Source organism: Rhinopithecus roxellana, chromosome 18 (genome assembly GCF_007565055.1).
Source record: "Rhinopithecus roxellana isolate Shanxi Qingling chromosome 18, ASM756505v1, whole genome shotgun sequence".
In the NCBI taxonomy this organism is placed as follows: Eukaryota; Metazoa; Chordata; class Mammalia; order Primates; family Cercopithecidae; genus Rhinopithecus; species Rhinopithecus roxellana.
In genome coordinates, this window is record NC_044566.1 from 83,386,008 (window position 1) to 83,408,858 (window position 22,851).

Here is a 22,851-nt window from a genome sequence, read left to right on the forward strand (position 1 = left end):
CTTAACCTTTTGGATCATATTTTGAAAACTTATCATTTTAGAAAATATTTACTATATTATGTGCTTAGATAAAGGCTGCATATTACCATACTTAGTTCTCTTTTCAATATGTCAATCACTAAAGATTATAAAAAAATATATCACATTGTGAAAGCCTTTTCACTCACTGTGTGAACATTTTCAAACTATGTAATATGGGGTGAAAGAAGAGATATATCAATTTCACAATCAAAATATTATATAAGATTATATAATAAATTTTCCAAAACAACAATCTGTTTACATAGTTATATCTGTCATCTAGATACGAGCAAATTAGGGAAAAGTAGTTTGGTGAGATTACTAATCCCAGTTAGGGGGCAAAATAAGCTGTCATTATGTTTTCAGAATATAACAACATTTTCTTCTATGCTTTTGTCAAACAGGAATTTGTAATTAAGTAAATTTATAAACAATCAGGATATATGTTCATATTATAGTTGCTTTATTATACAGTTCTAAATAAAGTTTGGTCTTTTATAAAGAATACACTAAAAAAAAAAAAAAAAAAAAAAAAAAACAGAAAGAAAGAAAAAAAGAAAAAGAATCGACTTTAAATTAGCCTACCTTCCACATTCAAAGTTCCCATTTTAGATTCCAAGAAATCAAATAATGTGCTTGGTGCTGATGGCCTTGCATTTCCCAGGTCCTCTTCATCTTCAGATTTTATTCGTCCCCTGCCTTTTCCTCTACCTTTAGATGTAAAAGCAAGAAATATGTACTATATATGCAAAAACAAAAAGAAAATATATACTAACATATAACCAAAAATTTTAAATAGGGATTTTAATTTCTTTTAATATTTTTTGTATCATCTACATCTTTTAAATAATTTTTTAAAGTTTTTAAAGTAATTATATTAAGTAGCACACTTAATCCTCTAAATAAATCATCTATTCAGAAGTCTGAATTTGTTTATATAAACTATCTTCTAAGGAAAAATTATAATTTATTCTTCAACCACAGACATTTTTAAAATAATATATGACTGGGACTTGAAAAACCACATAATAAACTTGATCATGCAATGATTAAAGAATAACACCAAGGCTGGGTGCAGTGGCTCACGCCTGTAATCCCAGCACTTTGGGAGGCTGAGATGGGTGGATCATGAGGTCAGGAGATGGAGACCATCCTGGCGAACATGGTGAAACCCCATCTCTACTAAAAATACAAACAGTATGGCAATTCCTCAAGGATCTAGAACTAGATGTACCATATGACCCAGCCATCCCACTACTGGGTATATACCCAAAGGATTATAAATTATTCTACTACAAAGACACATACACACGTATGTTTATTGTGGCACTATTCACAATAGCAAAGACTTGGAATCAACCCAAATGTCCATCTGTGACAGACTGGATTAAGAAAATGTGGCACATATACACCATGGAATACTATGCAGCCATAAAAAAGGATGAGTTTGCGTCCTTTGTAGGGACATGGATGCAGCTGGAAACCATCATTCTTAGCAAACTATCACAAGAACAGAAAACCAAACACCGCATGTTCTCACTCATAGGTGGGAACTGAACAATGAGATCACTTGGACTTGGGAAGGGGAACATCACACACTGGGGCCTATCATGGGGAGGGGGGAGGGGGGAGGGATTGCATTGGGGAGTTATACATGATATAAATGATGAATTGATGGGTGCTGACGAGTTGATGGGTGCAGCACACCAACATGGCACAAATATACATATGTAACAAACCTGCACGTTATGCACATGTACCCTAGAACTTAAAGTATAATAAAAATAAATTTAAAAAAAAAAAAATTAGCCAGGTGTGGTGGCAGGCGCCTGTCGTCCCAGCTACTCAGGAGGCTGAGGCAGGAGAATGGCGTGAACCCAGGAGGCAGAGCTTGCAGTGAGCCAAGATTGCGCCACTACACTCCAGCCTGGGTGACAGAGCGAGACTCCATCTCAAAAAAAATGATAATAACAATACCACCAAGTAAATGTAATATTTTTGTTAATTTTTAAAAGCTTAGTCATTTACTCAGGTGGCAGAGCTCCAGAAATAACAGAACCAGTCACATATTTTCTCTATTATTCATAACAACCTTGTTAAATAAGTCATCGTTAGACCCACTTTGTTTTTGTTTTGTTGTTGTTGTTAGACCCATTTTGTACAAAGATGAAGACAATGAGACTGAGACTACCAATGTCTCTGTGGTTCCCAAACTGGTGTTCCTTCCACTTACCATAACGTTAAATAAAATTACAGCCCTCACAGCTAACAGACTCTGTCAATAACAAATATTCATCTAAAAAGCAAACAATACTATCTGGCACACTGTTTAATAAATTATACCTCTCAGAGGAGGACCCATAACAGGTTTCTGCTTATTGCTTGTGAGAAGTAAGTTCAATGCTGCTTCTAAGTTGTTGCCATTATCCATAAGAGCTTGCCTGGATGCTTCCTTACTGAAGCCCATTTCTGTTATGTGCTTCAGAGCTTTCTCATCAACCTGGAAGGAATAAAGAGAAAAGCTGGTTGGCAGCCCACACATAAGGCAAGGCATAAACTTTTAACTATTTACTGTCTTAACTAAAAATTACATCTCATACTTATGTAAAAATGTCATTCTAATACAACAGTCTCTTGCTGATTTTTTTACAAAAGGCAAGGAAGAATCTGTATGATATGCGGGGTTGTGCCTTTAGTATTCTCTGACCTCAGAAGTAACACTGCAAAAGCAACGCACAAAAAATAAATTTTATGGTATGCTAGAGTATGGCCTTTGAAAATAATATAGACAGTGAGGAGAAAACTACCTAATGAAACTTTTCCATGGTAAAAAATGGAAATTTTTTGATACTTCTCCATACTAGAAGGGAAATGTAATTCATACAGCACCTCTCCAAAAATGTAAAGTATTGAAGCTAACAAAATGATACCCCCCAGTAGCTTTTTTTAAAAACTATTACTTGAGTATTCTATATTCATTAGCAATACTATCTGTGATGCCTTTGACAGCTATACCCCAACAGGAAAGTCTACTTTACAAATGCCAGAATCCAAATCTCTTTTAAAAATCTAGACCTGAATAGAATTCAAGAACCACTTAAGAAGTATAAACACATCCTACAAAGAAATTTCTTCAGCTAACCCCAGCTGAGAAAAACATAACTTTATACATCTAATAGTTAATAAGTTCATACATTGTTTTCCTGATTTCTGTAGTTCTTTGTCAATGATTTCTCTCAGATCTTTGAGCATATATAAGACAGTTCATTTAAAGTCTTTGTCTAGTTAAGTCCAATGCATGAGCTATTTGAGGTACGGTTTCTATGGATTTCTCTTTTTCTTGTGAATGGGCTAAACTTTCCTGCTTCTTTGTAGGCTTTGCAATTTTTTGTTAGGAACTAGACATTTTGAATCCTGTGATTAGGTAACTGTAAGTCAGATTGTGCCTCCTCCCCAAGGATCACTACTGTTACTTGATGAAGGTTACAGTCATCAGTTTGCTTAGTGACTTTTCTGAACTTTTTTCACAAGAAATATATTCCTTCTGATGTGTGTCCACTGAAGTCTCTGTTCCATCATCTCCATGGTCAGCCAGTGACCAGCCTCTTTCTTCATCATTTACTTACCCTGGATGCTACCAGTGTTTGACTAGGATCCAAAGTTCTAAAATGGTTGCTTTGGACAGTGCTTGCCAGCTCAACAGCCGCTTCAGTAGAGAATATAGGACTTCAGTAGAGGGGCAAATTCCTTGAACTTTCTACTCCATCATCTTTATGATGTCATTTCTTTCATATGTTTTTAATCTCACAACACACCCTAATCTGCTAATGTTCTCTTGTGTTCTTTGTCAAGACATCTCCAGAGAAGTGTTCTCAATTTACTCAAGTTTAAGAGATTCTTGAGTTAGGGACCACGTATTTTGCAGCTCAGTGTATCCACTCTGTCTTGCCATTTAAACCCTGAATTTATTTATTTTATTGTTAAGAATGAGATGGCCTTTTGTTCAAGGAAGAGATAGCCTGCCCTTAGTGATAAACTCATTCCCCTTGATCAGTAATTGATTTAGGAATGGACATCAGACCCAGTTCTAGTCAAGGAGATATAAATGGAAATCAGCTGAAGATTTCAGAAAAGATTTTCTTCTCTGATAAGATAGACCTTCAACCAGATAAATACTCCCCTTTCTTTCCTGTCTTGAAACTCTGTGTTAAGATTTAGCACATGGAGGGCCGGGGGCGGTGGCTCAAGCCTGTAATCCCAGCACTTTGGGAGGCCGAGATGGGCGGATTACGAGGTCAGGAGATCAAGACCATCCTGGCTAACATGGTGAAACCCCGTCTCTACTAAAAAATACAAAAAACTAGCCGGGCAAGGTGGCGGGCGCCTGTAGTCCCAGCTACTCAGGAGGCTGAGGCAGGAGAATGGCGTAAACCCAGGAGGCGGTGCTTGCAGTGAGCTGAGATCTGGCCACTGCACTCCAGCCTGGACGACAGAGCAAGACTCCATCTCAAAAAAAAAAAAAAAAAAGATTTACCACATGGAGAATCCTACTGATACAGGAGTTAAGAAGAAATTATTTAGGCAGATAGTGAGGATACAGAAGTCCTCGGTAAGGTTTTTCTTTTAATGAAAAGCAGCACCAAATTATTTCCCTTTCTAACAAAGAGCAGCCTGTAAAATTGAGCTGCATACATAGATGCCAGCAGTGGTGCCAAATATATTCAAGATGGTGGCTCCATCATTCCTTCTGTTTGTCAGCCACATAGCAGACAAGATGATGCCGGCCGAGAAGGAAAGTTCATTTGCATAATAACATTAGGGTGGGAGGCCAGTCTTCCCTGGACACTACGTAAACATCATACCTGGTCGAACCAATCTGTGAGCCCTACGTAAATCAGACATCACCTCCTCAAGCCAGACTATGTATTTAGGTGCATCTGCTGTTGGCCACTCTTTTCCTCTCAGAAGTCTCCCGTCTTTCACTAGGGAGAGACCTGTTTTCCTTTCTCTTTCTTTTTCTCCTGCCTATTAAACCTCCACTCCTAAACGCTCTGTGTTGTCCATGTCCTAAGTTTTTCTGGTGCAAGATGACAAAGTCCGGGTATCTCCCCCAGACAATGTAGCTGCTTCATACTGAGGACCTCGTCCAGGATACCAAGGCACAACATTCATTGAAACAGTGAGTAGAGAAGTGGACTCCAACTCTGTCCTTTCATTTCAGGACTCTCATCCTCCATTCTAGAACTAAATCAACCAAATACTGGGCCCCCTTCAGCCATTTAAAAACAATTAGCATGGCTGCCAGTCTGACAAGACTTGGGGGACTGGCTTGCTAGAGAGAACATGGAGAGTCTCCCAGTATCCACAGGTTGCTGGGCATGTGGGCTATGTTTGAAACAGTTTCCTTTCCTGGAGGAATTAGCTGTCACACGGGGCTGGAAGAGGTTCTGGAGAAACTGAGGATTTCTGGCTAGGGTTACTTCCCGGTGTTATCCAAAGGCTTCTGAACTCAGATCAGACTCCAACCACCGATGGGGCATTGGCAACAGGATCTCCAACTTTTCTATCATAATTTCCTCCTTTCCTGTCTATGACTGCCATAGCGCCTCTCCTCTCTGTGTATGCAGTGTGTTGGAAGTTTTACAGTTCAGAGAATAATCTTGTTTGGCAAGATCAGGGAATGTCATAGTAACTGGGGATATAGTGCCAGGGAAGGCAGCTTTGTGATTTTCTAGGAACAGAAGGTCTCCCCGTCCCCCACAGTGAGTGTCTCTCTCTACCCTTGGTCTGGAGAGCACATGGCATTTCCATGTCTCTCTCTTCCCTTGAAGAGCAAATAGTACTTCCAGATCTCTGCCCTTGGTCTGGAGAGCACATGGCATGTCAAGGCCAACAGTGCCACCTAGTGGAATAGGGATTCTCTCTATGAGGCACATTATCAGTTATTTGCCAAAACACCCTTCCCAATTCTCTTCCCTTTCTGTGCTTCTCTACTAGAAACCAGGCTTTATGCTGCTTCTGTGAACAGAAGCATTCTGCCTTCAATGACTAGGAGTAAAATATCCTCCAAAACCAAATTTTAGTCTTTAGACTGTCCCATCAGCAGGAAAACAGCAACCCAATTCCTATAATCTTTTAAGGCACCTATTCTACCTCCAATTAGAATGGTACTTAATTAGTAAGGGGTTTTAAGTTTAGAACTTAACTGGAAGCATTCTCTAAGGGTAAATGCTTTAGCACAGGCAATAATAGCATGATACAGAGCTAAACCAGCACACTTCCTCCATTAAGAAGGGAAGTGCAACAGTTGCCCAAATGCAACTGTCACATAGTCTCTCCTGAGGTCCATGAGGTCCATTTTTTGTGGGGAGCCAGGCAGGTCACACAAGTCAAGGAATTCAAAGGGAAATCACAGGCAGAGGACTAGAGTCACATGGGTGAGCGTGACAAATCCCAATCACTTAGTTCCTCTGGTTCCATGGCTGGGGGTCACACCTGCAACCACAGGCAGCACATTCAGTGAGGTGCTGGGACCCAGGAACTACAGGGAAAAAAAACAAAACAAAACAAAACAAAAAAAAACAGCAGGAGGGATGCCTTCACTGGCTTCCTCTCCACATAGATCACACCAAAAGGAAGGAGACTAAAGGACACCTTTTACTCGCATCTATTTCTAGATGGGTAACAGATCATCCTCAGCTTGTACTACTCTGGAGTGTGTTCTGAAACACAGGGACTCCTTTGATCCTAAAAATTTAAAGAAAAAGCAGCTTTCTTTTGCACAAGGGTATAGCTTCTTACTAGACCTTTGCAGGCATCACAAAATCAACTCAGCCCTTTCAGTAGTCATATCAGGCAAGCCTATGGAAAATGATTCTCTGAAGTTAGAGAAACAACCCCCAGGGGAACAATCTGAGGATCCCCCTCATTTAGGGCTCCCTCGTTACAGGACCTTAGGCAAATAAACAGAGACGTTGGCTGATTTTCTAATGATAAATATACAGAAGTCTTTCTGAAATTTAACTCAGGTGTTTCATCTCTCATGAAGGGATGTTATGCTGCTTCTAAGCCAAACCCTAACTACAGCTGAGAAACAGGCAGTTCTGCAGACAACAGAGAATTTCAGAGATGAGCAATATTTCTCCTATAATAGGCCAAAAGGGAAGAGAAAATAGGGAAGGTGAAGAAATAGGGGAAACACCATTCCCAATAGGAAGGGAAGCAAGACCTCTTGACAACCCTAATTGGAGCCCCCAGACTTTTCTATGGTGTTTTTCCTTCTTTCATGGTTTAAAATGGTTCTTTTATAATGTTCATCCAAACTGGAAAAGTTAATTTCCCCAAACTTTAAAATTTGTGGCTTAGAGTTGAGCTAGAGAGAAGAAAATCCAGAAGCCTGACATGCTGGCAAAAGGGTAAAACATTTTTTTTTTTTACCAATCAGGTTTTTGGCTTCTCTTTCCCTGTGCGAATCAGTAAAAGAAATAATAAGGATCACTGTTTATATTGTCTGTACAGTTTGAATTAATTAAAAAGGATTTGTGAGGTTAGTCTTAAACTGTAGCCAATCTGGTGTGCTTTACGTGTCTTTCTGTATGGATCTATCAAAAGAAAGGGTACCTCAGGCTAGGATGCAGACCCAGGACCCCACTGGCCTGCCGTTCACACTAGCCCAACAAAATGGTCAGTAACAAACTTGGCTACAAGTCTCAGTCTTGTTTCATGTCCTTGGGAACATGACCTCAAACACATGGCAATACTTTTAGTCTCCACCATTTTACAATGATGGCTGTCATCTTGTGATAAGTCAGTTCCTAGGTGGGGGCCACAAAATCAGATAAGCCAGTTTATTGATCTGGGTGGTACAAGCTAATCCATTAAGGGTAAGGTTTACAAAATATCTTAAGCACTGATCTTGAGAGGTTAAGAAAGGATCAAAATCTTGTAAGCTCCACCTGCATGACTCCTAAGCCACGGTTCCTAATCTTGTGACTAGTTTACTGCTCTGGTCCCCAGGAAAGAGGAAAGCATATCTTAAAAAGGGGCTGTTATCATCTTTGTTTCAGACTATAAACTGTAAACCAGCTCCTCCCAAAGTTGGTTCAGCCTACACCCAGGAATAGGCAAGGACAGCTTGGGTGCTGGAAACAAAACGGACTTGGTTGGGTCGGGTCGCTTTCAATATCTCAGTCACAATTTTGCAATGACAGTTTCAAAAGCTGCTTATCACCCTTTGAAAATACCTCATATATTTGCAGTTAAGTCATAAAATAACTAAGGCTTGTTGGTTTCACCTATGTTACTTTCTGTGAAATTAAAGCTGAAAATCTTACCTGCTTGGTGTGGCTAAAGTGGAGTAACAAGAGAGTTAAAGGGATTTTCTTAAGGAGCACTCAGCTTCATTAAAAGTGAATATCTAAGTTACAAGTATATTTAATGGGCCTTTATGTTTGTCTCTTCTTGGATCTTGTTTTTCTGGAAAAAGTTTTTTTTTCTTTTTAGTTAACTGAAATATCTTTCTCTGTTTTTTTGTCTTGCCACTCTTAATATACACAAAAGAGGCCCCAAGATAACTTCTGGTAGCTGGGACTCCTTAGAAAAAACAGAGAAGGCACCACAGAATGAAACCCCAGGAATTAAAAGCAGATAGTCCCTTCTCAAAATCAAAGGCAAAGGCTCTGTTCTGTTTTGCATTTTGTTATCTGACAGTTTTGAGTTTTCAGGTATCAAACTACTTCACATTATGAGAGAGCTTTGGTGTGTGATAACGAGGTAGGAAATATACGTTAAAAATGGCGAATAGTAGTTCTAGAGAAATACTTAACTCTGCAAATTTGAATTAGAGAAGCATGCTCTTGGCCACCTGAAAGACACAGAAACATCCCCACCCACCACTGAGAGATGAGACTCCCATGGGGGATGGGCTGATTACAAAATAAGCTGATTAGCTTTGGGTTGCCTTGTAATGAAATGCATGGTAGAAGCACTGCACTGTCTTCTCCCATAGTATCTCCCTCCTTTTGGGGATCCAAGATTCAGTATAAAATGTCACTCTTAACTTTGGGGATCTTTGCCTTCAGCTATGCCTGCTTATTAGGCCCTAAAAAATGCATGCTATCCTGGCCCTGTTCCTCCAAGGGCTCTACCCTGAAGCCAGTAATCCAATTAAGAAACTGGCAAATGAAAATCTTACAAGTGCTGAATCTTCTGTTTTGCTATATATGTGTTGTTATGTAATGTCTATAAAAAGAGCTCTGATTGGCTTGAAAAATAAGTGCTTAAATCAAAGTTTGTTTTTTTCCTTTTTGAAAATTATTGTAAGTTCTAGGACACGTACAGAACGTGCAGGATTGTTACATAGGTATACAAGTGCCATGGTGGTTCCTTGCACCCATCAACCTGTCATCTATATTAGGTATTACTTCTAATGTTGTCCCTCCCCTGTCCCTCCCCCCACCGCCAACAGGCCCTGTGTGTGATGTTTCTCTCCCTGTGTCCATGTGTTCTCATTATTCAACTCCTACTTATGAGTGAGAACATGCGGTGTTTGGTTTTCTGTTTTTGTGTTATTTTGCTGAGAATGATGGTTTCCAGCTTCATCCATGTCTCTGCAAAGGACATGAGCTCATTCTTTTTTGTGGCTGTATAGTATTCCATGGTGTATATGTGCCACATTTTCTTTATCCAGTCTATCATTGATGGACATTTGGGTTGGTTCCAAGTCTTTGCTATTATAAACAGTGCTGCAATAAACATGCGTGCTATTTCTGGTTCTAGATCCTTGAGGAATCACCAGACTGTCTTCCATAATGGTTGAAATAATTTACACTCCCACCAACAGTATAAAAGTGTTCCTATTTCTCCACATCCTCTCCAGCATCTGTTGTTTCCTGACTTTTTAATGATCGCCATTCTGACTGGTGTCAGATGGTATCTCATTGTGGTTTTCATTTGCATTTCTCTAATGACCAGTGATGATCAACTTTTTTTCATATGTTTGTTGGCCACATAAATGCCTTCTTTTGAGAAGTGTCTGTTCATATCCCTCACCCACTTTTTGATAAGATTGTTTTTTTCCTGTAAATTTAAATTCTCTGTAGATTTTGGATATTAGCCCTTTGTCAGATACAGACTGCAAAAATTTTCTCCCATTCCATAGGTTGCCTGTTAACTCTGAAGACAGTTTCTTTTGCTGTGCAGAAGCTCTTTAGTTTAATTAGAACCCATTTGTCAATTTTGGCTTTTGTTGCAATTCTTTTTGGTGCTTTAGTCATGCCTATGTCCTGAATGGTATTGTCCAGGTTTTCTTCTAGGGATTTTATGGTTTTATGTCTTACATTTAAGTCTTTAATCCATCTTGGGTTAATTTTTGTATAAGGTGTAAGGAAGGGATCCAGTTTCAGTTTTCTGCATATGGCTAGCCAGTTTTCCCAACACAATTTATTAAATAGGAAATCCTTTCCCCATTGCTTGTTTTTGTCAGGTTTGTCAAAAACCATATGGCTGCAGATGTGTGGTGTTAATTTCTGAGGTCTCTGTTCCGTTCCATTTGTCTATATATCTGTATTGGTACCAATACCATGCTTTTTGGGTTACTACAGCCTTGTAGTATAGTTTGAAGTCAGGTAGCATGATGCCTCCAGCTTTGTTCTTTTAGCTTAGGATTGTCTTTGCTACATGGGCTCCTTTCTGGTCCCATATGAAATTTAAAGTAGTTTTTTCTAATTCTGTGGAGAAAATTAATAGTAGCTTGATGGGGATAGCACTGAATCTATAAATTACTTTGGTCAGTATGGCCATTTTCACAATATTGATTCTTCCTAACCATGAGCATGGAATATTTTTCCAATTGTTTGTACCCTCTCTTATTTCCTTGAGAAGTGGTTTGTAGTCCTCCTTGAAGAGGTCCTTCACATCTCTTGTAAGTTGTATTCCTAGGTATTCTCTTTGCAGTAATTGTGAATGGCAGTCCACTCATGATTTGGCTCTCTGTTTTTGTATTATTGATGTATAGGAATGCTTGTGATTTTTGCACATTGGCTTTGTATCCTGAGAGTTTGCTAAAGTTGCTTATCAGCTTAAGGAGATTTTTGAACTGAGACAATGGGGTTTTCTAAATATACAATCATGTCATCTGCAAACAGAGACAATTTGACTTTCTCTCTTCCTATGTGAACACCCTTTATTTCTTTCTGTTGCCTGAATGCCCTGGCCAGGACATCCAATACTATGTTGAAAAGGAATGGTGAGAGAGGGCATCCTTGTCTTGTGCTGATCTTTCCCTCTACACACTGCTTTAAATGTGTCCCAGAGATTCTGGTACGTTGTCTTTGTTCTCATTGGTTTCAAAGAACTTATTTACTTCTGCCTTAATTTTGTTATTTACCCAGTAGTCATTCAGGAGCAGGTTGTTCAGTTTCCAAATAATTCTGCTCTGTTTTGAGTGAGTTTCTTAATCCTGAATTTTAATTTGATTGCACTGTGGTCTGACAGACTGTTTGTATTATTTTATTTTGTATTTGCAGAGGAGTGTTTTACTTCCAAATTATGTGGTCATTTTTAGAGTTAAGTACAACGTAGTGCTGAGAAGAATGTATATGCTCTTTATTACAGGTGGAAAGTTCTGTAGATGTCTATTAGGTCCGCTTGGTCCAGAGTTGAGTTGAAGTCCTGAATATCCTTGTTAATTTTTCTGTCTCGATGATCTAATATTGAGAGTGGGATGTTAAAGTCTCCCACTATTATTGTGTGGGAATCTAAGACTCTTTGTAGGTCTCTAAGAACTTGCTTTATGAATCTGGATGCTCCTGTATTGGGTGCATATATGTTTAGGATCGTTAGCTCTTCTTGCATTGATCCTTTTACCATTACGTAATGCCCTTCTTTGTCTCTTTTGATCTTTGTTGGTTTAAAGTCTGTTTCATCAGAGACTAGGACTGCAACCCCTGCATTTTTTTGCTTTCCATTTGCTTGGTAAATATTCCTCCATCCCCGTATTTTGAGCCTATGTGTGTCTTTGCATGTGAGATGGGTCTCTTGAATACAGCACACTGATGGGTCTTGACTCTTTATCCAATTTGCCAGCCTGTGCCTTTTAATTGGGGTATTTAGCCCATTTACATTTAAGGTTAATATTGTTATGTGTGAGTGTGATCCTGTCATTATGATGCTAGCTGGTTATTTTGCCCATTAGTTGATGCAGTTTCTTCATAGTGTCGATGTTCTTTTTCTTTTTTCTTTTTTCTTTTTTTTTAATTTTAAATAGTCTCGCTCTGTCACCCAGGCTAGATTGCAGTGGTGCAATCTCAGCTCACTGCAAACTCTGCCTCCCGGGTTCAACAGATCATCCTGCCTCAACCTCCCAAGTAGCTGGGATTACAGGCATGCACCACCATGCCCAGCTAGTTTCTGTATTTTTAGTAGAGACAGGGTTTCACCATGTTGGCCAGGCTGGTCTCAAACTCCTCAAACTTGATCCTGACCTTGTGATCCACCCACCCTGGCCTCCAAAAGTGCTGGGATTACAGGTGTGAGCCACTGCACCCAGCCAGTGTTGATGTTCTTTTCAATTTGGTAAGCTTTTGCAATGGCTGGTACCAGTTGTTCTTTTCCATATATAGCACTTCCTTCAGGAGCTCTCTTTGTAAGGCACGCCTGGTGGTGATAAAATCTCTTGGAATTTTTTTGTCTGTAAAGGATTTTATTTCTCCTTTGCTTTTGAAGCTTAGTTTGCCTGGATATTAAATTCTAGATATGAAATTCTTAAAGAAAACTCTTCTTTAAGAATGTTGAATAGTGGCCACCACTCTTCTGGCTTGTAGGGTTTCTGCAGAGAGATCTGCTGTTAGTCTCATGGGTTTCCCTTTGAGGGTAACTCGACCTTTCTCTCTGGCTTCCCTTAACATTTTTTCCTTCATTTCAACCTTGGTGAATCTGATGATTATGTGTCCTGGGATTGCTCTTCTCAAGGAGTATTTTTCTGGTGTTCTCTGTATTTTCTGAATTTGAATGTTGGCCTGTCTTGCTAGGTTGGGGAAGTTCTCCTGGATAATATCCTGAAGTGTGTTTTCCAACTTGGTCCCATTCTCCCTGTCCCTTTCAGGTACACCAGATGTAGGTTTGGTCTTTTCACATAGTCCCATATCTCCTGGAGGCTTTCATTGTTCCTTTTCATTCTTTTTTCTCTAATCTTGTCTTCCCGCTTTATTTCATTAAATTGATTTTCAATCTCTGATATCCTTTCTTCCATTTGATCAATTCAGCTACTGATACTTCTGTATGCTTCACGAAGTTCTTGTGCTGTGTTTTTCAGTTCCATCAGGTCATTTATGTTCTTCTCTCAAATAGATATTCCAGTTAACAATTCCTATAACCTTTTTTCAAGGTTCTTAGCTTCCTTGCATTGGGTTAGAACACGCTCCTTTAGTTAAGAAGCACTGTGTTGAGAGATCTGCTGCTCTCTTCAGAGCCGCCAGGCAGGAATGGTTATGTCCACTGAAGCTGTGCCGACAGCCGCCCCTTCCCCAAGTTGCTCTGTCCCAGGGAGATGGGAGTTTTATCTATAAGCCCCTGACTGAGGCTGCTGTCTTTCTTTCACAAATGCCCTCCCCAGAGAGGAGGAATCTAGAGACGCAGTCTGGCTACAGCAGATTTGCTGAGCTGTGGTGGACTCTGTCCAGTTCAAACTTCCCGGTGGCTTTGTTCACACTGTGAGGGGAAAACTGCCTACTCAAGCCTCAGTAATGGCAGACACCCCTCTCCCCTACCAAGCTCAAGCATCCCAGGTCAACTTCAGACTGCGATGCTGGCAGCGACAATTTCAAGCCAGTGGATCTTAGCTTGCTGGGCTCTGTGGGGGTGGGATCCACTGAGGTAGACCACTTGGCTCCCTGACTTCAGCCCCCTTTCCAGCAGAGTGAACAGTTCTGTCTTGCTGGCATTCCAGGAGCAACTGGGGTATGAAAAAATAACTCCTGCAGCTAGTTTAGTGTCTGCCCAAAAGGCCATCAGTTTTGTGCTTGAAACCCAGGGTCCTGGTGGCATGAGCACCCAAGGGAATCTCCTGGTCTGCGGGTTGCGAAGACTGTGGGAAAAGCGTAGTATCTGGGCCGAAGTACACTATTCCTCATGGCACGATACCTCATGGCTTACCTTGGCAATGGGAGAGAGTTCCCCAACCCCTTGTGCTTCCTGGGTGAGGCAACACCCCACCCTGCTTCTGCTCACCCTCCATGGGCTGCATACACGGTCTAACCAGTCCCAGTGAGATGAGCTGGGTACCTCAGTTGGAAATGCAGAAATCATCCTGCCTTCTGCATTAATCTGCTGGGAGCTGCAGGCCGGAGCTGTTCCTATTCAGCCATCTTGCCAGCTACCACCAAATCAAATATTTTTTTAAGGAAAGACAAAAGGTGCAATGCCTTTTAGTTCATGTGACTTTAATTTTTAAGAAACAAAATGGCTTAAGGATGGTAAGATGCAAGTGTCGTCAAAATACAACTATGTGGTCTAAATCATACGAGTTTAGATATTAGGTTTGCTAAATGTTTCAAGGTTGTAAACTGTCTGCTTTATAGATAGGCAAGGCCTGGGACATATGGAGTTAGATGCTGGAAAGAGTCAGACCTTATCTTCCCTTTTGTCTGGGTCCTAGGCTCCATACCTGGTATACAATTAAAATTGCTTACTAACAAGGTTTTTCACCAAATGTAAAAGCTGCTAAGAGTTTACATTGCAACATGTATTTGAGACCACTAAACAGTTTTACATGCAAGATGTACAAAAACAGCAAAATGTGTTTTTTAGTAAAAGATTATAAGAAAGCATGAAAATGTAAATTTTGCCCAGGGACGAGTGATTATCTTAGATTTGATAAGATAAAGCTAGAGGTTTAAGCAAGTTGTAAAAAGATTTTTAAAATTCTAAAATTTTAAAAATTAATATTGCAAAAAATGCATAAACATTAACTAAATTCAAAAAAGTATTATATGATCTTTTCATAAATTGAGCATCGAAATAAAAATACAACAAGGTTTTCTTCTGATGCCAATCTGCCCTTTAGCAAAAAGCATTATAAAAGGATTGTAAAGATTCCACTTACGGTCAAACTGGTTAAGATTAGATGTAATCATCTATAAGGTTTTGTTTAAACCAATTGGGGTTAACATTAATAAACTAATGCAAGGGTACAATTTGGCTTTCAACAGGATTTTCATGTAATAGTAAAGACTAATGAAAGACTTTTGCCTTTTGAGCAATATGGAATTCTATTTCATAACATCAAGTGTTTTAAGCCCTCCAACATTTAGCAGGTATCCCAAAATCAAACTTCAAGTTTTAAAATTTTCTTTCCTGATACCTTGCTTTCAGGATGGTTCAGAGGGCCCCTGATACATCCAGAGAAGAGGTAAACAGGACTGTCTGACATGTTTAGTTACATGATATTGCTGAAATGATGTGCAATCTTAAGTTATATTTTGGTGAATAATACTAATATATGTTCCAAAATTGTATGGAATTTCTAAAATTTTAATGTCTAAGTATATGCTATTAATCATAATTAAGGTTGTCAAGTTACTGTAAACCACAGATAACTAAACTTCATCAGTCATGTTTTTAACTGTAACTACCCTGAAAATGTTGTCATTTGCAAACAATTCTTGTCTTGTTTTGTTCCTTCTCAAAGGTAGGTTACAATCAAGCTATACAACTTTAACCGGTGCTCTCAAATGTAGGACTCTAATAGCTTTGAAGATTGTAACACTGGAATAGAGAAGGTACAGGACTCATGAAGAACTGAAATGTTCACAAGCATCAAGCAAAACAGAAGTTAACTAAATGGACTAAACTTAGAAAGCTAAAGCAACCTTTTTTATTTTTCTTAGAATATTGATGATCCTTGTTTGTCTTTCAGAGTCAAGGAAACTTATTTTGAACTATTTATGGCCTTTAATAATTGAATAAGCTATACTCCTGTAAACAAAGTTTGGAGCATGTTTGTTTCTCTCTGCCTGGTTCCTCTAGAATTTCAAAACTATCTCTGAGTACTCTTAATTTATTGCAATGTATAGTTTGCATCAGTTCAATAAGAATCCATTTTCCTTTTGCAACAGGACACAATTAGAAAAACTGGTTATTTTACCAAGGCTTTGACTGGAAAGATATGCTTCTCTTTAAGGAGTCAATCTCAACTTGCAGAGACAATAAAACTCCCATGGAGAGAACTGGCCTCATACCTATATATATAGTCCCTGTACAGGGTTCCTGACCTGTGGTCAGTAAAGAATGTCACTTTCTAACAGGACCAGGAGCTCCCAGTTTATCCTGGGACCTTTAGAGGAGAGGATCACCCAACTCACTGGTATCTGAAGATACAAACCCATGGATGAGCTCAGCTTTAAAAGATCTTATCTGAGGTTCCTTGTGGAACAGAGTTTCATCAAAGACAATCCAAAAGGCCTATATAGAAATAATCATTCTTGATGCACTTTATGCAAATAATCAGGCCAAGTATAAGACTAAAGTTTATTCTACAAAAAATACAGTCCTATCATAATTTGTTTTTACCAAAAGTAAGGACTAGGAAGAGAAAAATTACGCTCCAAAGCTTATATATTTGTCATTAAATTCCGGTCTCATTGTTTTTCAGTTTATTTTGCTGACATTTTAGACTAACCCTGCTTATTCCTGTGAATCAAGTGGTAATCTCCTGCAGCTTGGAAGAAACAAAAAGGGATGGCTAATGTAAAAATCTGGATCAACATCCTAGTTCTAGACAATTATCCTGCAAATTCTGCCACGTAATGAAAGTGGGTAGGGTGTCCATAACCCAGAGGTTCGTTTGGAAAGATAAAACCAAGGAACTTCATAGACCCCCAAAGGGAAATTCTGTATCTTAGCAAGTAAAATTTTAGATGGAAATTACGTACTATACAACACTTGCGGGAATTGCTATACTCACTCTACTATTTGCAGCAAGGTTATACAAGCAACCACCTTCTAACTGGAATATCAGACAGTTTCCATTGCTATAGTATTTTGTTTAATTATTATCCTAATAGCAGGAATAATAGTTACCAACAAACAAGAAGCACGAAAATTTCACTACCAATGAGTCTCCTAGAACTATATTGGGTTTGGTAATGTGTCACACTCTGGCTATGCAAATAAGGTTATAAAGGAAAGAGATTTTATATAAGAAAGGATCTTGCATAGTAAGTACTTGTCCTAAAGAGAATAGTTGATTGTTTAAAAGAGGGATGTTTAGGACAAGTCAGAAGGTTTAAGCAAGCTGTGGATGGTTTGGGGAAGTCATAAAAGGATTTTACGGATGGTAAACACTTGTCCTAGAAAGAATCATTGGTTGTTTAAAAAGAAGGATGTTTAGGACACGTTGGAAAGTTTAAGCATGTCTTAGATGGTCTGTGGAAGTCATGGAGGAATTAATAACTGCAGAAAAGATTTAGCCAAGATTAACACTGAAGTTACTCTAGCCATCCAAATCCAATGCCACTTATCCCAAAAGGTATGTTCCATTTATATTAGTGTTTCAGCAACATCTGGTGGAAGCAAACCAGTATTACAACCCATTGGAATGGCTGACAGCAATCAAACTCCAAATGGTGCTGTAGACAGAACAACACATGTACATGCCTTTCTTCCAAGGACCTTTAAATTGACCCTAGGAGGAGCCTTAGCTGTTGTTCCCTGCACAATGCCTCTTTTCAGCAGGAAGTAGCCAAAAGAGTCATTGTCCAACACCCCCTAACAGCAGTTAGGGTTACCACTCCAGAGGGGGGAATGATACAGGAGTTAAGAAGAAATTACTTAGGCAGATAGTGAGTGTCTATTCCAGTGAGAACAAATCTCTGCCCTTTCCATGATGGAAAATATCCAATATAATCAACCTGCCAACAGGTAGCTGGCTGATCACCCCAAGGAACAGTGCCATATTGAGGGCTGAGTATTAGTCTCTGATGCTGGCAAATTGGGCACTCAACAGTGGCCATAGCCAGGTCAGCCTTGGTGAGTGGAGGTCCATGTTGCTGAGTCCATGCATAACCTCCCTCCCTCCCACCATGGCCACTTTGTTCATGGGCACAATGGGATATAATAGGGGTGGCTGGGAACAGAGGCTGAAGTGGTGTCCACAGAATGGGTCATCCTATCCACTTGATTACTAAAATCCTCCTCTGCTGAGGTCACCCATTGGTTAGCACTCACATGGGATACAAACATCTTCAGTTTTTGACCACTGAGAATGGTCCATCAACGTACCTCTTTCCCAAATTTCTTTGTCACTGATTTTCCAATCATACTTCTTCCAAGTCCCTGATCATCCAGCCAAACCGTTGGCTATAGCCCATGAATCAGTATATGATTGCACATCTTGCCATTTCTCCTTAAATGCAAAGTGCACAACTAGGTGCACTGCTTGAAGAAATTCTGCCCACTGAGAAGATCTCCCTTCACTGCTGTCCTTCAGAAATGTCTTAGAAAGGGGCTGTAGGCTGCAGCTGTCCACTTTCAGGTGATGCCTGCATATTGTGCAGAACCTCTGTGAACCAGGCCCCAGTCTTCTCTTCCTCTGTCAATTGATCATAGGGACTCCTCATGAGGCCACTGGTGTAGGCTGGGGGAAAGAAGGCAGGGTGGCAGGAGTGTAGACCATTGGCATTTGAGCCACTTCCTCATGTAACTTACTTGTGCCTTCAAGACCTGCTCAAGCCCAATCACATATACCACTTCCATTTGATGATGGAATGCTGCTGTGCATGGGACATTTTATGGTGAGATAGTCAGAAAGCACCCAGTTCATGATAGGCAGTTCAGGTTGCATGGTGACCTGATGACCCACAGGCAAATGTTCAGTTTCCACCAAAACCCAGTAACAGGCCAAGAGCCGTCTATCAAAAAAAGAGCAGTTATACACAGAAGATGACAGGGTCTTACTGCAAAACTCTGCTGTGATTCACCTATGGGGGGCCTGAGAAAGGCTCCAACTAGCATCTGTGCCACTGACAACTCAAGCACCATTGGATCTGCTGGGTCATATGGCCCAAGTGGCAGAGCAGCTTGCAAAGCAGCCTGGACCTCTTGCAGAACCTTCTTGTGTTCTGGACCCCACTCAAAACTGGCAGCCTTTTGGGTCACTCAATAAATGTGCCAGAGTAACACATCCGAATGAGGAATGTGTTGCTTCCAAAATCCAAATAGGCCCACTAGGCACTGTGCCTCTTTCTTGGTTATAGGAGACGCCAAATGCAGCAACTTACCCTTCACCTTAGAAGGAATATCTCAACACGCCCCACACCACTGGACCCCTAGAAATTTTACTGAGGTAGAACATCCCTGAATTTTGAGTCGGATTTATTTCCCATCCTCTGGCATGCAAATATCTTACCAATAAGCCCAACGTGTTTGCTAATTCGTGCTCACTGGATCCAATCAGCATATGTCATCAGTGTAATGGACCAGTGTGATATCTTGCAGAAGTGAAAAGCGATCAAGTTCTCACTGAATAAAATTATGACACAAAGCCAGAGAGTTGATATACCCCTGAGGAAGAACAGTAAAGGTATATTTCTGGCCTTGCCAGCTGAAGGCAAATTGCTTCTGGTGGGCCTTATGGACCAGAATGGAGAAAAAGGCATTTGCCAAGTCAATGACTGCATACCAGGTACCAGGAGACGTGTTAATTTGCTCAAGCAATGAAACCACATCTGATACAGCAGCTGCAATTGGAGTCACCACTTGATAATCCTCTGTAATTCTCCGAGATCCATCTGTCTTCTGAGCAGGCCAAATGGGAAAGTTGAATGGGCATGTGGTGGGAATCACCACCCATGTCTTTCAGGTCCTTGATGGTGGCACTAATCTCCATAATCCCTCTAGGGATGCAATATTGTTTTTGATTTACTATTTTTCTAGGTAGAGGCAGCTCTAATGGCTTCCATGTGGCCTTTTCCACCATAATCGCCCTCACCCTACTAGTCAGGGAGCCAATGTGGGGATTCTGCCAGCTGCTGAGTATGTCTATTCCAATTATGCATTCCGGCACTGGGGAAATGACCACAGGATGAGTCCGGGTACCCACTGGACCCACTGTAATTTGGACCTGAGCTAAAATTCCATTAATTCCCTGGCCTCTAAAAGCCCCTACTTTATCTGGGGGGCCACAATGACATTTTGGGTCCCCTGGAATCAACATCAGCTCAGAGCCAGTTTCCAGTAGTCCCTGAAATGTTTGATCATTTCTCTCTCCCCAGTGCACAGTTACTCTGGTAAAAGGCTGAAGGTCTCCTTGGAGAAGGATAGGAGAAAGATTCACTGCATAAACTGTCAGTAATGTAGTGGAGTCTTTCCTCAACGGGACCCAGCCTCCCCTTCATTAAAGGGGTTCAATAGGGGTTCCACACCTCCAGATCCAGCAGGTGTCCACTGCGTTTCTGATCCAGCGGGATGCCAGCTGCCGCTCCCAATCAGGCTAAAGGCTCGCCATTTTTCCTGTATGGCTAAGTCCCAGGTTTGTCCTAATTAAAGCTGCAATATTAAATGCAGAGCCCCTACTTAGCGGGCCTAAATCAACAAATTCAGCCTGATCCAACTCTATGTTCCTTCCACCATTATCTCACACCCTGAATATACATTCCCATGTTTGCCCTTCAGATTTCTGTTTAAATAAATTAGGAAACTCAAGCCATTACTGCAGATGGGGAAACTGTTTCTTATAGCAAAAAAAATTCATCAGAGTTTATAAACTCAGTGTCCCCAGCTTCATCAGGGTCCACCCACACGTCCCCATTCCAAGCTACAAGGTCCTACTCTCTTCCAATCAATGCCCTCACTTTAACAGTAGACACCTGGCAAGGCTGTGCATGCACCTTTCACTGCATGTCAGCCACCCGCATGATAAAAACTTGTGTCTGTTTTTCCACAATTTCAGCTTTTTCTCCACAGGAGATAATGAGAGACAGGACTAGCTGGATTTCCTAGGCCGACTAAGAATTCCTAAGCCTAGCTGGGGAAGGTGACTGCATCCATCTTTAAACACGGGGCTTGCAACTTAGCTCACACCCGACCAATCAGGTAGTAAAGACAGCTCACTAAAATGCTAATTAGGCAAAAACAGGAGGTAAAGAAATAGCCAATCATCTATTGCCTGAGAGCACAGGGGGATGGGGGAGGGACAATGATTGGGATCTAAACCCAGACATTCAAGCTGGAAACGACAACCCCCTTAGGGTCTTCTCCCATTTTATGGGAGCTCTGTTTTCACTCTATTAAATCTTGCAACTGCACAATCTTCTGGTCCATATTTGTTATGGCTCAAGCTGAGCTTTTGCTTGACGTCCACCACTGCTGTTCGCCGCCATCGCAGACCCGCCGTTAACTTCCACACCTCCAGATCCAGCAGGTGTCCACTGCGTTTCTGATCCAGTGGGATGCCAGCTGCCGCTCCCAATCAGGCTAAAGGCTCGCCATTTTTCCTGTATGGCTAAGTCCCAGGTTTGTCCTAATTGAGCTGAACACTAGTCACTGGGTTCCACGGTTTTCTTCTGTGACCCATCACTTCTAATAGAGCTGTAACAGTCACTGCATGGCCCAAGGTTCCATTCCTTAGAATCCATGAGGCCAAGAAGGCCAGGTCAGAGAACAAGAGGCTTGCTGCCATCTTGGAAATGGCCCGCCACCATCTTGGGAGCTCTAAGAACAAGGACCCCACCAGTAACAATAAGGGTCTCACTCAGTGCAATCTTAGCAGATTTGAGGCTCAGTATCTGCTTCTGAAGCCAGGAGATAGGAAGCCTTTCATTATTTTCTTTCATCATTTTGTCCACTGAACTTAGGAGCAACCAACCAGCTTCATTTTGTTCCCTGGTCCTCCATATATGGTCAAAGGTATCATGTATAGAGTTACTAAACTCCTTGCCTCTCACAAGTGATGAATCAAAAATGTCAGATGCATTTATTTTGCATAACTCTCTAAAAGGTTCATGCGAAGGACTATCAGTGTTCTCCACACTATTAGCAATAGAGTCCTTAGCAGTTTGGGATCTAATTATAGTAAGCAGCCAACTCCAAAAACCCCAAATCGAACGAAAGAACCACATCCTTAAAATTTTGTTCCTCTAGAACCACTCCTGGTACCAAAATCTGTATTAGGGTTCTCTAGAGGGACAAAACTAATGGAATACATATATATACATATATATATATATATGTATATATATATGTATATATAAAGGGGAGTTTATGAAGTATTAACTCACAAGGTCCCACAATAGGCTATCTGCAGGCTGAGGAGCAAGGAGAGCCAGTCCAAGTTCCAAAACTGAAGAACTTGGAGTCTGATGTTTGAGAGCAGGAAGCTTCCAGCACGGGAGAAAGATGTAGGCTGGGAGGCTAGGCCAGTCTGTCTTTTCACATTTTTCTACCTGCTTATATTGTACACTGGCAGCTGATTAGATTGTGCCCACCCAGATTAAGGGTGGGTCTGCCTTTCCCAGGTCACTGACTCAAATGTTAATCTCCTTTGGCAACATCCTCACAGACACACCCAGGATCAGTATTTTGTATCCTTCAATCCAATCAAGTTGACACTCTGTATTAATCGTCGCAGTCACAAGATTAGAAATTATGGTTTAGGAGTTATGCAGCTGGAGGCTACAAGATTCTGACCCTCTGCAAACTGCTCCTAAGATCAGTGGTCCTGGCTCACTGGCTTCCCCCACCCACCAACTTGTCCTTAAAAAACTCTGATCCCACTGGGCATGGTGGCTCACGCCTGTAATCCCAGCACCTTGGGAGGCAGGAGTGGGTGGATCGCCT

The 22,851-nt window shown here is 40.7% G+C and overlaps 1 protein-coding gene across 4 annotated transcripts in view; it reads right to left on the reverse strand.

The window, feature by feature from the left end:
- TDRD3 (tudor domain containing 3) overlaps window positions 1-22,851 on the reverse strand; it is a 191,349-nt gene that overhangs the window by 67,500 nt on the left and 100,998 nt on the right. For all 4 annotated transcript variants that reach the window (XM_030922261.1, XM_030922259.1, XM_030922260.1 and 1 more), the window contains exons 9-10: window positions 2,365-2,521; window positions 607-732 (exon numbers count right to left, since the gene is read on the reverse strand). In XM_030922261.1, the coding sequence (XP_030778121.1) occupies window positions 607-732; window positions 2,365-2,521 (283 nt within the window). The remainder of the gene's footprint in view (window positions 1-606; window positions 733-2,364; window positions 2,522-22,851) is intronic.